This window comes from Balaenoptera musculus, chromosome 8, assembly GCF_009873245.2.
Source record: "Balaenoptera musculus isolate JJ_BM4_2016_0621 chromosome 8, mBalMus1.pri.v3, whole genome shotgun sequence".
NCBI classification, from domain to species: domain Eukaryota; kingdom Metazoa; phylum Chordata; class Mammalia; order Artiodactyla; family Balaenopteridae; genus Balaenoptera; species Balaenoptera musculus.
Window position 1 is genome coordinate 11,806,231 of NC_045792.1, and position 12,720 is coordinate 11,818,950.

Sequence of the window (12,720 nt, forward strand, 5' to 3'; positions counted from 1 at the left end):
TGCTTTCTCCACCTTAATTAGACCTGACAATGACAGTTGGGTGATTACCCTACATGCTAATGGCTAGATGTGTTCTCTCTTTATTTCCAAAGAAATTTGTTGAATAAACAAGCCTCCAAGCTTGTTTGAATTGTGGCAAGTAGATGTGGATTATCTGTTATGTGAGTTTGCTACTTCCCAGATACATGTTGTTGTCAAAACCCACTGACTTTCTGATGAAAAGCGGATAATAATGTTTATAGTGCTAATAGCTGCCGAGAGCTGTAGTGTGCCTTCCTGAGAGCTCCAAGGGCTTTTACACGCATCATTTCATTAACACACCTAGTTTTTTCATTTATAAAATGCTTCTTAAGAGAATTAACAAAAACAATAGCAGTTACCAATTATTGAACTACTAGGTGCCAGGTACTAAGGCACCTGGCACAGATTATTTATACAATGACCATATTGAGTTGGTATTATTAGTAATGTTTTGTAGATAAGGCAACAGAAGCTCAGAGAAATGACACAGTTTGCTCAATGTCACATCACCAGCATTGGTTCAGCTAGGATCAAACCCAAATCTCATTCCATTATGTCACAGACTCTCAGGGTCTCCGTGGAGGGGTGCATGACACACTTGCTAGATGGATACATTTCAGTAAATCTCCGGACAGGGGAGCAGAGATTATAATAGTGTTTTCCAGTTTTGAGCCTGGTTATCTCTTCTCCCAGGTTGTGGGAAAACGGAACCTATTATTATTTTCTCCCACATGTTCTGCCTCTTCCTTTCAAATAATCAATATTTCTAAGAGCTTAACTTCAAAACTCACCTCTACCAAGAAGCCTTCTTTGATCAATTTTACTATTTTGCTCTACTTTTCCCCGTCTTTCTAATACAACATTTAAACAAATTTCCCACCGAAAATGAGACCGAAGGTAACGTCCATATCGATTTTCTTTTATTTCCTCTCAAAGTAAAGCCAACTTAGTTGTTCTTGAACAAGAACAATGCATCTTTACAGAAAGGAGGCATTATTTATTTTTTGCCTAGTTTATTTCCAGTTCAGACATTTCAATTAGATTTTTTTAATGCTGCGGCTCTTTTTCATCTTAAAATTGATTAGTTCTCTAGGGTACTATATTTCACTTGTTGATATGTTATTTTGTAATTGTCCTCTTGTTCTTTAAAGTGCATTTTTTCCCCCTCTCCTGAATGGATTTTTAAGTTCCTTAAGGCAGGGAACATGTTTTATCATCCCCAATGATACCACTAGCACAGCGATCTGCAAATAGCAGCTATTGCATCGATGCTTTTGTTAACTGTCTACTCGCCAGTGTACGGTGTTGATATCCTTTAAACAGAGAATGGCCTGGAGGCAGAACCAAGGGCTAAATACCCTCTCCAGGAAAGATCTCTTCTAGCTTAGCATTACAGCACATAAAGAAAAATTACAGGGTAGAAAAGTAAATGATTTTGTGAGCTAATATGTTTTACTCAATGACGTCGAAGAAGGGCATCTTCATCAGCTTTATGTGAAGCCCCCAAAGAGAGAGAAGCAGAGGGTAGGACACAACTCTCGGGGGATGGTACTAGATTGACAAATGACACACGCAGAGATGGCAGCCCTCACTCCCTCTAATGGAGCTGCAATAAGCCGAAGAGGGAAAGCCACGTCTGCCAGCCTCGAGCTCCATCTTTTTCAGTTAAAAGTGTCCTTAGCTGAGACAGCTACAAATGTCAGATTCACCGCCGTCCTATTTCCAAACAGCGGCCACATCAGAAGCTTTCTAACTAAGATTTACAGGAGAAGGAATCAGAAGGGCCTAGAAAAAGGCGTGGAGGAGAGAGAAACACAAATGCTAGCGAGGAGGGGTGGGAGAGTGAGACCCAAACAAGTTTCCCAATCCGGTACTCCGTGCGCAAGTGCCTCACCAGACCTGTCCTTGACCTCTCGGCCCCCCCCACTCCCCGCCCTGCCTTCCTGCGAATCCATACCACGATCTTCGTAATCAAGTGGGAAGATGGGTCCACCGTGGCCCTCCTCTTGGAGCGGGAGAGAAATCTGCTGCCCGTCAAGGAGGACCCGGCGGGTGGGGCGCCCCTACCTCGTAGTACTTGCCGTCAGAGTAGCAGCCGCAGTTGTGGGGCAGGATGCAGCTCTTGCCGTTGAGGACGTAGCCGGCGTCGCACTGGCAGCCCTCCACGCAGTAGTGGCTGCAGTCGCTCTTCAGGCGGATCGCGGCGCAGCGGGGCTGGCACATGCTCACGCAGCTCTCGTAGTGGCTGTTGGGAGGGCAGGTGACGGCTGGAACGGGAGACGAGAGTCAAGATCAAGAGTCACCAGGATGGTCAACGCTTTCCTCTGGCCCATCGCTCACCCACTTGCGGAGACTGAGACCCGGCGGGGAGGAAGCTTTGCCACCTTCCCTCTTTCCTACTCTCTCTGCTTATGGAAAGCCTCTATCTGACTTATCCCTGCGGAAGTAATGGAGCAAAGAGCAGATGGAGGTTACGAGGCTCCTCACACCATCTTTGTCCTGTCCTCAGCCTTGTTTCCTGAGGTCCTCTAGAACCTGTTGCCTTAAACCCATCTCCCAACAGGCATCTTGACTCCAGTGGGTCACTGGATGGCCCCCCGGGAGCGCCCTATATTCACTCCTGCCTTTAGGTCCCCAGGTGTGTTGCTCTCCCTTCTCCATCCCCTTCTTCATCCTCCCAGCCTATCCAAATACTGCATTCTTCAAGCCCCAGGTGGAGTCCCAACTTATCTGCAAAACTCCCTACTCTTATACCAATACCAACTCAGAACTTCAAGGACCTTTTTCTAAGACAGTAGTTTATAAACGGTAGGCCCCTGAGCCTCTTGATTTCTGAGAAGGCAAACGTGCACTGTGTGTTTGCCTGTGTATACAGACTGACCCATGTCAGCTATGTTCTGTGGTTTTCAAATGCATGTAGATGCTTTTCTGGAAGGCAGTTGGGGTCCTGGTGAGGAGTGTGGGCTCTGGAGCCAAGCTGTAAGAGACTGGAGCCATTACCTAATCTCTCTGGGCCTCGGCTCCTTATCTGTACAACACAGATACCCACGGCACCACTTCATGGCTCGTTGGGAGGGAATGAGTGAGTCTGTGTACTTACAACAGTGCCAAGCACCTAAGTGTTCAGTAAGTGTTAGCCAATCATTAAAGATAGGTTTGCTTAAAAGTTTTACAGAAACTAATAATGCCATTTGCAGTGACATGAATGGACCTAGAGATTGTCATACTGAGTGAAGTAAGTCAGACAAAGACAAATATCATATGGTATTGCTTATATGTGGAATCTAAAAAAATGGTACAAATGAACTTATTGTCAATTCCACTCCTGGGTGTATACTCAAAAGATTTGAGAGAAGTATCTCAAAGAGATATTTATACACGTTGTCATAGCAGCATTACTCACAATAGCTCAACCATGGAAGCAATCCAAGTGTCCATCAATGGATGAATGGATGAGCAAAATGTCTATATACACTGGAATTATTCAGCCTTAAAGAGGAAGGAAATTCTGCAGTATACTACAAGGATGAATCTTGAGGACATTACGCCACGTGAAATAAACCACCCACAAAAAGACAAATACTGGGGGACTTCCCTGGTGGCTCAGTGGTTAAGAATCCCCCTGCCAGTGCAGGGGACATGGGTTCGAGCCCTGGTCCGGGAAGATCCCACATGCCTCAGAGCAACTAAGCCCGTGCACCACAACTACTGAGCCCACGTGCCTAGAGCCTGTGCTCCGCAACAAAGAGAAGCCACCGTAATGAGAAGCCCACGCACGGCAGCAAAGAATAGTCCCTGCTCGCCGCAACTAGAGAAAGCCCGCGTGCAGCAATGAAGACCCAATGCAGCCAAAAATAAATTAAAAAAAAAAGACAAATACTCTCTGATTCCACTTCTCCAAGATATCTAAAGTAGTTAAGTTCACAAAGACAGAAAGTAGAACATTGGTTGCCAGGGGCTGGGGTAGGGTGGGGTGGCGTGGAGAATTACTGGAATATTATGGAATGGAGAGTTATTATTTAGTGGGTACAGAGTTTCAGTTTTGCGAGATGAAAAGAGTTCTGGAGATGGATGGTGGTGATGGTTGCACAGCAATATGAGTGGATTTAATGCCACTGAACTGTACACTTAAAAATGGTTAAGATAGTAAATTTTATGTTATGTGTATTTTACCACAATAAAACAATTTTAATGCCATATCTGCTATGTCCTTATTTCATTTGCATTCTCTGTGAGGTTGATTGTCTTTTCATTTGTTTGTAATCCATTTGTATGTCTTTTTCTGTGAACTGCCTTTTCACCTCCTTTGCACATTTTGTGTTGGTTGAATTTTTTTCTTATTGAATTGTAAAAGCTCTTTATAAATTAAAAATAGACTTTTGTCTGTCATGTGTTAAAAATATTTATCATTTGTCTTTTGACTTTGCTTCTTTTTTTTGGTATGTTTGTGGTTTTGATTATGTTTTTGCCATGTAGAAATTTAAAAATTTAAAGTAATCAAGTTTATCAGGTTTTCCCTTATGGCTTTGGTCATTTTGCTTAGAAAGGCCCTCTCTACTGCAAGATTACCAAAAATACTCCTTTGTTTTTCTTCTAGTAGTTTTATAACTTAAATTTTTATGTTTAATCTTGGTTCTGTCTGGACTTTTTTTTCATTCCTTTTTCTTTTAATTTAATTTAATTAATTTTTTTTTATACAGCAGGTTCTTATCAGTTACCTATTTTATACATATTAGTGTATATATGTCAATCCCAATCTCCCAGTTCATTCCACCACCACCCCCCGGATTTTATTTTTGATTGAGGAAATGAAGGAAGGGTTTAAATATTTTTCCGCCCGCTAGTTTGTCCCTTATTGAATAGTACATTTCCCCCCAGGGATCTGAAATGCCAGCTTTACTATATACTAATTTCTCTTTAGTGTTTGAGCCTGTTTCTGGACTTTCTCATCAGTCCACTGGTTGGTCTTTCTGGGAATGTGCCGGTATTGACTTGTTTTAATTACTGAAACTCTACAATACATTTTAATATCTGGGAAGATATACTACCGATTTAGAGATGTTCACTGTTGTTTCAAGTATGCTGGTGCTATTTCCCCAACTAGACAATAAACTCATTATTTTATACTTCTGATTCTTCCATGGCCCCCAAAACAGTGCTGAGAACATGACAGGTGGTTAATAAATATTTGATTCTTGAAAACAAACTTCCAAATTCCTAATTCTGATTTTCTCCACCCAAATGAAGTACTAAGAGCTGAGAGTGATGATTCCTCTACACCTGGATTTCTATCACGGTCACGAATGTATCTCTTGCTGTGGCCAGTGGACTGATGTAGCCTTTGTGCCCCAGGTGGGTAGGATGTGTGGGTCCCTCTGAGGAACAATGCAGCAATGCAATAGAACTGACCTTGTTTGAGCCCTGGCTTTGCAACTAACTAGCAGTGTCACCTTGGGCAGGTTACTTACTCTCACTAAACCTCTGCTTCCTCATCTGTAAAATGGGGATAATAAGTAGTAAAGATAAAATGAAGCGTGATTTTGCAAAGCTTCTGGTACAGTGCCTGGTACTTCAATGAAAGCTTCTGTTATTAATAGTAGGAGCAGTTGTAGTAATAGTAATAGGAATTTTTAAAAGTTGTTCCACTAGAATTTATTGAGTTTGCAGAGAAATATATAAGAAACCCCCTAATTACCAGACTTTGGACCCAGGACTCTGAAGTAGCAAAAGCTGCCTCTGATAAAAGAGAAAATGATAATGATACTCAAACTTGGCTGACCACGTACCAGACGTCAGGCACCAGGTGGCCTGGTTTATGAGACATCATCACAGTTAATTCTCATGATGGCCCACTGAGGTTGGAAGATGCCTTCACAGACCTGATCCTACAGAGCTGTACACCCTCTGCAGTACCCGGGGGCTCCCCAGCTCCTCAGGGCCTCCTGGCCTGACCAGGGTAAAAGAAGCAGCACTGCACAGAGGGAGAGCACTGTCTCTGGAGGCACTTTCCAACTTACCCGAGCCACTTGCCTTGCCGAGCTCACTGAATTACTCTGAGCTTCAGTTTCTTCCTCTAGAAAATGGGACTATTAATGGTGCCTACTTTACAGGGTTGCTGTAAAGTTACAGGAGTCAATGAGTGAGGACTCATATCACACTTAGAATAGTGCCTGGCACGTGGGCAGAGCTAAATACCTGCTATGCATTTATTATTTGCTTCTCTTACCGTACCCTCACCATCCAGTGCTCTACTTTAGGTCCTCCATTAAGGGATTGAAAGAATGACAAATTCAGCTGAAAGAATTTTAGGGATGGGTTAGTAATTAAGACAATCGGCCTCCCTTTCCCCCCCCACCCCAAGTCTGTTTGTTCAACTTGGGTGAAGGAGTTTTCCAATGCATTTGCAAAGAAGGTAATTGAGTAATAAATTATCCCATTGATAGGAACAGCCAATATCATTGAAAACCAACAGCATTCTACCTTGTTACCAATAAAGCGTACATTTAATGGGCAATTCTGGTTTAATCCTTTTTCTCCTGAAAACACCATTCTCATATCTCAACATGTGAGTGCTGAAATGGATTAATTCTTAGTAGAAGCGGGGGGGTGGGCAGAGGGATGCTCTTCTGCCCTTGCTTCTCAGAGATTAACGTCATGTCAGATACGGTTACAAACAACTGTATTCAAGGCAGCCTCTGTTCACTGATCTCTCAGATTGAATTGGCTGAGTTAGGACTCCATCTCCCACGGCTTTTCTCTGTTCTGAATTTCAAAATGGAAAACTAAGCTGTCTCCAACTGTGTCCGCCCCCCAATCTCCACCCACACGCCGTCTTTAAAGTATAATTTTTTTCTCTTATTTTAGCTTTTCTTTTTGCCAGTCACCACCACCACCTCTTCAGGAGCTCTCTTTTGGATCTTGGCCACTGTCCTGAAATGCCAAAGTGGGGGAAGGTCTATCCCTCTTGTGGTAAGGACGCTTGGCCTGGGCCCTGCTGGCAGGCAGCTATCTAGGCCCGGATGGGGCCCGTGGCCAAGGGTGAGGCAGGATAGACTCTGCTCTGAGTGCCTTGGATGGAACTCCCTGTGACTGTGTATAGAGTAGGCAACCGATGTCTGGACAGAACTTTGAGGAGGGGAGAGGAAAAGTTGCTGGTGGAGGGGACAGACGGACAAGAAAAATAGTTTTCATATGCATTATGAAGGGTATCCCTTTCCCAAACTGTTTCCCCATCCTGCACCAGTTTCAGCCCCATGGGTCCAAGCTGCATAGAAGTAGGGGACCTTCCTCCTCAAAGGTAAGGTCATGAGGGCTTACTAACTTGATTCCTTTTCTTTCCTGTGAGTGACAAAAATTGATATCCATAAATTAAGGTGAGACTTCCTGGAATTAGCCTCCTCTAAAAACAATTCTTCCCTATGATCTCCCTGCCCATTGCAGCTAGAGGCAATGGACGTGGGCATACACTATCCCTTGCTCCCCATCCCAGCCACGCCAGACAGCAGTGCAGTCGCCATGGCATGGCTACAGGAAAAGAGGGAACGCCCTGTAGCAGGTCTCAAGAGGCAGCAGGCAGGATCTCCTTCCTAAAACTGTCTCCCCATCCTGCACCATCTTTAGGCCCCTGTGTCTACAGCCTGGTCTGCTGATTTAGAGGAAGGCAAGCTCTCTCACCCCACTGAGCTCACCCCAGTGAATCCAGAGTAGCTCTAGAGATTTATCCAGACCCTGACTTTTTTATAGGTATATTTACTTTACTAAAGTCACCAGAGGCCAATTAGTCTGGACAGTCACCCCTACTGGCATCGCTCCCCCCAGCCCCTCACTCAGGGACTGAGCATGGCTGAAATGGCATCTTTTCCCTCCCCCTCCCCACTTCCTCCCACCCTGGCCTCCCAATCTACACGAATCCAATTATGTGGGATGTAAATGAACTGTGTGAGCATTAAACGACAACACTGTTTCTGGTTTTTTATCCAAATCTCCCTTTCCCAGGATGAAAAGGGAGTTTACTCTCCGGGACCCCTGCTGGATCACTTATTTAGAGCTCTTTGCATTCAGCATCCATTTGTAGCCTTTTTCATACAGTTAGGCCTAAAAGAAATTTGCTATAGCTAATGAGATTGAGATGGGAAAATAGACCAAGGCAGATCGGCCTAAGACCAATACTGGTTTCTCTTCCCCGTCTTTTCCTATTGTGATGTGCTAAATGCAGACAAATTATTCCACTATGATGTGTATGAGTTGAGGGCAGGAGCTTTGGGGCTGGAAGGTCAAACCCTGACTTTGCCACTGAGATAGTAGGACCTTAGGCAAATTACTTAACTCCTCTGAGTCTCAGCTTCTCCCTGACTAATTGGGTTATGGAGGAACAAATGTTGATAAAGTGTTTAGCACTGGGCTTGGCTCAAAGCGAGCCACGAATGTCAACAATACCACTTAACATGCATGGCGTGTGCTAGGCTTTCAGTTACCTAATTTGGTCCTCCTGACGTTTCTGTAGCATAGAGTGTAGGCAGAGCATTATCAGGGGGAAACTAAGGACCAGGGAGGAAAAGTGAAATGCTTCAAGGTCACACCGATCCTTAAGGACAGAGCAAGGCTAGAATCCAGGAGCTCTAGTTCTTTTTCTTTTTTCTTTTTTTTCATTGAGATATAGTTGATGTGCAATATTAATGTTAATTTCAGGTGTATCTAATTCTTTTTCCAATGCTTTTAACATTCTGCTATATTTCATCAACGCAGAGACGGATACATGACATATATGAATCAAATAGAAAAACACACTAAGAGAAAGTGTATAAATTATCAGTACGCTTCATAACGGGTCCATGAGGTTCCAGAACAAACTAAGCGATCTACTAGCTCACTCTTCCCTCGATTCGTCCTTTGTTAGAATCTCATTGTGCCCTTGCTGAGCCCAAATGCCATGTGTGCTGCTCTGTGCTTTATGTACGTGATCTTATTTCATCCTCAGAGGAATACAGGAAATAAGCGGTATTAACCCCACTTTATAGATAAGAAAACGGAGCCTCCGGGCGGTTCGATCTCTTGTTTCAGGTAACAAACTCAATTCCAAAGTGCATTTCCTGAAATTGCCCCACTCAGTTTGCTCTGACTCTGTACTGGATGACCGGCCTGCCCACACCAATCAAGATGGAAGCAGAGACAACGGGAAGGACTCACAGCAGGACGTGTCGTTCCTCCAGCCGGTCAGTGCGATCCCCTGGGTCTGGCAGGTGCTGGCGTAGTTCTGCAGCCAGCTGCAGGAGGTCTGCACGGCGCCGCCATCGATGCAAGAGTCAAACAGGCAGTTCTTGTAGAAGAAAGCGGGGTTGACCTTGCTGTGACACTTGGTGAAGCCCGCGTTCTGGCTGGGGATCAGACTGCAGAGCTGCTGCACTTTGGAGAAACCTTCCACTTTGGCACAGGAAGGGCAGCGGTCGCCACAGCCAACCTGGCAGAAGGTGTCCCTCTTCACCCAGCTCTGTCCAAACTCATTGACGCTGGAGGCCAGCAGACCCATGGGCATCTCCAGGTCGTCTTCGGGGTTGCCGTTATAGCGGCCACACAGGCCGTAGGTGCTGTTCTGCATGCCCCGAGGGACCGTGACGGACAGGAAGGTCTTCCAATCATACACAACCTTCAGGCCAAAGTCAGTTTCCACCACCACATGGAAGCCAAAGGAAAAGATGTTTATCTTCCCTTGTCCCAACTTCAGGGGCAGATAGAGCCGTTCATTGTTGACCTGCAAGAGCAAGAGGGTCGGCACAGACAAATACAGGTGGCCCAGACAGCCCCGCCCTGCTTTTCTAATGATTAGCCTCTGAGAGGCAGCGCCACGGGGGGTTGGAGCAGGTTGAATGTAATCTTCACATTTAGTGTTGTTTCTGTCCCTCAACTATTATTATTAGGATTTGGACAGACTTAAATGACTATCCTTTGTACACTAATACACCTATTTATTTCAGTGCCTTCTGTTTATAGCATTATTCCCTCCAGGAGTTCAAATTGTTTTCTCCAAGGTAATGAGAGGGTAATAAGAATTCAATTAAAGTTTAGACTAAAATACCCAAACCTAAAACTCTTGTGTTTCTATTTCCACCTTTACTGTGGATTTATCTTAGACAAGCCCCAATTTATTAATTCCTCTAGGATCTTCTTTTTCCTGAAGAATGACTTGATTTTGCTGGTCCCTCTGCCTAGGATGCCATTCTTTACCTGCCAACATCCTTCTCATCCCCCAGACCCTGCTCAAATGTCGGCTCTTCTATAAGGCAAGATTTTTGGAGCTGGTGGTCAGGATGACTCACTCCCTCGTCTGGGCAACCAGAACATATTACTTATACTTCTCTCATGTTCTCCTGCACCTCTGGCCAAGATCAAGCACGTGTACCCTGCTACTGAAGCACACATCACATCTGCCTTATATTATAGCTGGTTGTCTACACCTCTGTCTCAACTACAAGATTAGGAGCAACCTGAGGGCAGGGACCACACTTTATTGATCTATACATCCACCTTCCCCTCACTCCCTGCTGGGCACCCAGCACAATGGAGAGGGCACTTGATGCATGTGTCCTCCCATAGATTTTAAATTCAGAAAACAAGGAAATCCCTTAAGGTCAAACCCCAGAACTGCAGGGCCCTTGCACCATTTTGATGCAGATGAGCCAAATCCTGCAGCCCCTGGCTGGGTGAGCGCTTGATGGGAAACAGACTGTTGTGAGGGCTAAGAGGAGAGCTGGTCTTCCTCCCGAAAGAAGAAGGTGGCCGCCCACAGGGTGGTCGTAGATTGCTCCCTGCCCGGCAATAACCCCCCTCCTGACCTCCTTAATCTCTCTCCCATCTGACACCCCCGCCCCCAGCCCCACTGCTACCACCTCAGTTCAGACCCTCATCACCCTCCACCTTGACTCTTGAATATGCCCCCAGCTGGTCTCCCTACCCCGGTACTGCCCCTCTCCTCCAGCCACTCACCACTGCCTCTCCAATATTTTTTAATGCAATTGAAAGCAATTAATTAATACTTAAAACCCCCTCCACAGCTTGAATAAAATGTGGGGTATGCTTAGCACATGGCACAGGGCTCTCCAGGAGCTGGTCCCTGCCTCTCAGACCCAACCCACTCACTTCCTCCACCCCAGCCATACCCAGCGCTTTGCTGCTCCCCAGATGGACCGAGCTGCCCCATTCCACGTGCCGTTTCCTTTGCTGCGAGTGTGGTGGTGCTTTCTGTGTCCATCCTTAGCAGTTGTGATTGTGAGTTAACGGTAACCCGCAGCTGGCCTTGGCCAAACGGGGGCCCCTTGGCCCAGGAGGTTATGACCCCCCCATCCAGCCCTACCCCCACCCTAAGGGCAGCCCTCGGCCAATGACTGACCAACACAGGGGACCAACTCTGTGCGCAGGTCATGCACCAGAGCTCCCGGTGGCCCAGGCTGATGTCCAACTTAGACCACATCCTCGCTGAGCTCTCTGCCCCTGGTTCTTCCCTCACTTTCAAGAATCCCCACCTCAGACTCTGCCTCTAGGGAACCAACCTAAGACAGCAATGGTGCCCTTCCCCCATCCTCTCTTTCTCTGGGGTAATTTTCACCCTTCAAATTTCAACTCAGCAATCTCCTTGTCTATGAATATTGGTCCAGGCAGAATTCACTCATTCATCCAGGAGCCATCAGTTTGGCACTACTGTGCACCAAGCACCGTGCTAAACGCTGGAATAAAGCATAGGACTCTTTCCCTAGGAGCTCACAGGCATGTGGCAGAGACAAGTACATAAACAGGTAATAACAACATCGTCTGATAAAAGCAACGATAGAGATAAATAGATGCACAGGCACCAGACTCAGCCTGGGGACAGAATCAGGGATGCCCGCAGAGGATGGTGCCCATGCCCGGTCCTGGAGGCTGAGTGATGTTGGCCAGTCAAGATAAATTTGGGGTTTGGGAATAAAATATACACACTACTAGATAACTAATAAGGACCTACTGTATAGCACAGGGAACTCTACTCAATATTCTGTAATGGCCTATATGGCAAAAGAATCTAAAAAAGAGTGGATATATGTATATGTATAACTGATCCACTTTGCTGTACAGCAGAAACTAACACAACATTGTAAATCAACTATACCCCAATAAAAATTTTAAAAAATATACACACTACTATATATAAAATAGATAACCAACAAGAACCTACTGTATAGCACAGGGAACTCTACTCAATATCTTGTAATAACCTATAATGGAAGGGAATGTAAAAAAAGACTATATATATGTGTATGTATATATACATATATACACACACACACACACATATATGTCTGTATAACTGAATCACTTTACTGTACACCTGAAACTAACACAACATTGTAAATCAACTATATTTCAATAAAAATTAAAAACAAAACAAAACAACAACAAAAAAAGAAGGAATGAGAGTGAAGAAAAGGGAATCCCAAGAAAAGGGTGTAGTCTGAGCCGAGGTCAAGAGGAGGGGAAATGCCTCATAAATATGAGGAATTACAGCAATTGAATGATGCTGGAGCATAAAATGTGACCTCGGGGATGATGGGAGATGAAGATGGATAGGCGGGGAGGGCCTGGACCACGGAGGGCCTCGTCTGTAACGTCCCATGAAATCAAGCCTGGAAAAGACTCATTCATTTTGCAAAGAAGTCACCGGTGATCTTAGTA

At 45.1% G+C, this 12,720-nt stretch overlaps 1 protein-coding gene across 2 annotated transcripts in view; it reads right to left on the minus strand.

Annotated features, from left to right (window-relative positions):
- LOC118899230 (tubulin-specific chaperone cofactor E-like protein) overlaps nucleotides 1-12,720 on the minus strand; it is a 151,597-nt gene that overhangs the window by 21,518 nt on the left and 117,359 nt on the right. For both annotated transcript variants that reach the window (XM_036860605.1, XM_036860606.1), the window contains 2 exons: nucleotides 9,208-9,769; nucleotides 2,089-2,288 (listed from right to left, as the gene is read on the minus strand). In XM_036860605.1, coding sequence (XP_036716500.1) covers nucleotides 2,089-2,288; nucleotides 9,208-9,769 — 762 coding nt within the window. The remainder of the gene's footprint in view (nucleotides 1-2,088; nucleotides 2,289-9,207; nucleotides 9,770-12,720) is intronic.